This window comes from Grammomys surdaster, unplaced genomic scaffold (assembly GCF_004785775.1).
Source record: "Grammomys surdaster isolate TR1022 unplaced genomic scaffold, NIH_TR_1.0 125167, whole genome shotgun sequence".
NCBI classification, from domain to species: Eukaryota; Metazoa; Chordata; class Mammalia; order Rodentia; family Muridae; genus Grammomys; species Grammomys surdaster.
This window is the reverse complement of record NW_021620060.1, coordinates 718,805-722,560: the sequence shown is the minus strand read 5'-3', so window position 1 is coordinate 722,560 and position 3,756 is coordinate 718,805. Positions and strand designations below refer to the sequence as shown.

The 3,756-nt window shown below is 38.4% G+C and overlaps 1 protein-coding gene across 2 annotated transcripts in view; it reads left to right on the top strand.

The window, feature by feature from the left end:
- The window catches only part of Btla (B and T lymphocyte associated), a 26,210-nt gene extending 22,668 nt beyond the window's left edge, over positions 1-3,542 (top strand). For both annotated transcript variants that reach the window (XM_028785229.1, XM_028785230.1), the window contains exon 6: positions 1,011-3,542. In XM_028785229.1, the coding sequence (XP_028641062.1) occupies positions 1,011-1,259 (249 nt within the window). In that variant the 3' untranslated portion in view covers positions 1,260-3,542. The remainder of the gene's footprint in view (positions 1-1,010) is intronic.
- Positions 3,543-3,756: the final 214 nt, after the last annotated feature.

Below are 3,756 nucleotides of genomic sequence, written 5' to 3'. Positions count from 1 at the left end.
GAGAGAGAGAGAGAGAGAGAGAGAGAGAGAGAGAGAGAGAGAGAGAGGAATGCATCTACCCCATACTCCCTACACACAGGTGGGTGAAACTACCCCACCCACCCATTTCCCACACACAGGTGAACATACACACACACACACACACACACGGGTGAGCATACCTACCAACATACAAATTCCCCACCCCTAACTCTTGCACATGAAAGTTAAAACTCTTACTGTTAATAAAACATCAATGTTTTTACCATCTGCATTCTGTGCATAACCAGTAACAGCAAATAACTAAAAAGAGAGAGACATCAGGATTCACTTTAGCTTCCACAGATTCCTCTTTGGCTCATAGGATTTAGGTCTCTGACACCATTTGAAAGTATGACAATTAGAAATAACAACTAGAATAATATTTTAGAACCTCATCGAAACTTTGTTCTTTCAAAACTGGTCTCTATTTTACAATTTTGTTCTCAGATCATAATAAGGTGTCTTGGGTGACCCACAATATTCCTGTTCCTTGTCTCCTGGAGAGGTCTCAGATTTTTTTGCCGGATGCTTCATTTTTTGTTATTCTATATTCCATATGCCAAATGCATTATAAATTGCCTGGCATTTTCATTGGATCTTTTTCTTTTCCTGTGAACTTGGACTGTGATTTCCCATTGAATGAGGATTGTATGTATGTACTGTGACCTCCAATGACCCATGATAAAGCATAAAACAATTGTTTGGGATGAACATAGTGGACTTCAGATGTTTGGCCTTTGGAGTTCAGTGGTCAAATATCTGCTTAACGCACCTATAGATCTAGGCATAGCATTAAGAAAAAAACAAACAAACAAACCAAATCCAAACTTTCACCCTTTGATAATACAAAGTTTAATGAAAATGTAGATATGAAGTGGTTTATATGAGGGACAATATGCATAACACATGTAGTTTTTTCTTTTCCTTAAAGTTCAATAATGACGATGTATTGTCACATTCTTACATGGTACATCTCTTTTCTCTTATAGGGTGATATTCCAGTGAGTTCCAGGACAAATTACCAAGCACTGCCATCAGAAACTAGAATTTATGATAATGATCCCTGGTCCAGTATGCAGGAAGAATCTGAATCAACAATTAGCTCACAATTGGAGAGAAACAAACAGGGCATTGTTTATGCTTCTCTGAACCATTCTGTTATTGGAAGGAACCCAAGACAGGCAAGCAGCGTGCAGGAGGAACCCACAGAATATGCATCCATTTGTGTGAGGACTTAAACCTGCCACTGAGCCAGGTGGCAGGCACTGCATGACCACATGTTAATACCTTGGTCTGATCCTTCAGTGTCAAATAACCTTCAACCTGGGAATTTTCAAATAGGATGCTTTATGCTGGTGCTGTGTCTTAAAGGTCCATGAAATATATACTCAAAGTTTCTCCTGAAAACTTTGGGAGAGTTTTATACAAGAGCCTTGAACAACAGAGTCTTCCCTGGGAAACCTCATATTACACATAGCTGAATAATAGGACATTTAAAATTTGCCATGTCGTACCCAATGTGTGAACTCAATATTTTCTTTGGAACTACCAGAGAGACTTACAGGGATGAAAGAAGCTTATTATTTGGATCTGCTCACTACACATTCTAGATAAAGAATGGCCCAATTTGACTAACTAATCATAAATACAGGAATGATTGTATGTTCTCAGTCAGTCATGATAAGACAATTTCTCATGTCAATCTATAGATAATGCTTTATTATTTTTTTAATGTAAAGAAAACTTATCTTGGACTCAATTCAGAAAGATTGGAAAGGGTAATTAGTACAATACAGATACAGACTATGCCAAATAGATGTGGGGCCAATATTCATTATCCCCACCAATGAGATGCTCATCTTCACCTGGCTTGATTGAGAAAGTAAGGTAGATAAGGATCCATCAATGTATAGTGGGTGTAATTGTAATCGAAGTGGTAGTGTTTGGATCAAATAGAATAATGAACATGAATGTGATTAATGCTGCTGAACTAATATATACATACGGGCCTACGAACAAGCATCCATGGGAATAGATAGTATCAACCCAGATTGAACTTTTAACCCACCTTTTGCTTTACCTGAGAGCAAACTCAAAGGGCAGTTTATGAAAGGAGAGTCTTGAATATTGAGTTGATCAGTAGAGGCTGGCATACATTCACTAACATCTGTTTTTTGATTCTTATGAAGTGAGCCTGGATGAATCATATATAATGAAGTATGGCGTACGGAGATCACTCAGGTTTAAACGCTGACATTGCAGCTCCTCGAGAAGATGATTAAGATTCTCAGGTGTTCTGAATTTCCAAATTGAGTCTAATTACTTAAAAATAGCTCATAATTCTATTCATCAGCTTGAGGCTTGAGTTCTCAGACCCTGAAACTGAATAATGTAATAGTCTTAGTATACAGTGGATTGGGCATGAGTTAGAAGCCACTGGAGCAAACACTTGAACTGTTGAATGAGTGAATGTTGTCTATGTAATTGCATGTACATATGTGGGGGTGCCTGTGCATCTGTGTGCTAGCATGCAAATGCAAAGTGTGACGTCCGGAAATGAGACAAGAAAAACCAGTCCTATTGCCACTCTATTTTTAGTTTGCTTAGAAGATGCAAAGCACTAGAGAAAATTAGTTATTTATAGAAAACAACTTGTGAAGCGGTGAGAATGGGAGGGAGCTGAGAATGTATCCACAAACAGCGAACGAAGAGGCGAACGAAGAGGCTTTACCTTTACTACACAGCTTTTTTTCACTTACCGCTCACCTCAGGTTTCAGTTCCCTGAATGTGGGACAACAGACGGTGTTTTCAGATACTGTTGCAACTGATTCTAGTTAAGCTTGTTCAGGCAAGAATCTTTGTGGGGATTTATGTAAAAACATCTTAGAATAGTAGCTCATCTTCAAAATAGAAACAGGAAGTATGGGAGGGGGATGAGTACTGCACTCTGTCCCTCTTATCAGATCAACAGGCAACTTAAGCAATTCTTTCAGAATTGTCTCTGGCTTTAAAAACAAAATACTTCTGTCTATTCTGTTTAAAACAATCTTTGAAAAACTTTGTGTGTGCATGCATATTTGGGTATGCACATATGTGTGTGTGTGTGGTATATCTGTGTGGTCTATGCACACGTGTGTGCAGGAGCCCCAAGAGAAAGCCAGGTGCCTTTTTCTAATGCTCTCCATTGTTTCTCATTGAACCTGGAGCTAGGCTAGCAGGGATCAAACCAGTGATGGATCCCATCCCTGTCCTCCACATTGCTAGGGCTATATTTGCTCTTGCCCAGCTTTTTACAAGGATGTTGAGAACTCAAACTCAGGTTCCCATGCTTGTACAACAAGCACTCTTATCTGCTAAACATGTTCTTAATATGTTTTACAATGAAAGACATTGCTCAGGATTTCACCTCAATGAATGATCAATTCTGTTTCTACCTTGTTTGTCAACCACATATCATTTATGCTCTTATGCCAACTTAGTAAATATGTATATCTCTTCAAATAAATTTCTTCCAGTATTATTTTCATGGTTACTTAATTTACAGGTGATAAATAATTTAATGGTTTTCTTGAATTTAAGATTGTCAATTGCTCCCAGTAAAACAGTAAAATTGGTAAAATTTACCTGAAATTGAGAAAAGCTAACTTTCTAGCCAGTAGCTGAAACACTGGAGAAGACCCCTTCTTCCCCCTCTCTCCCAGCAATCAACTGCCAATAGCTCCCTGGCAGCAGCA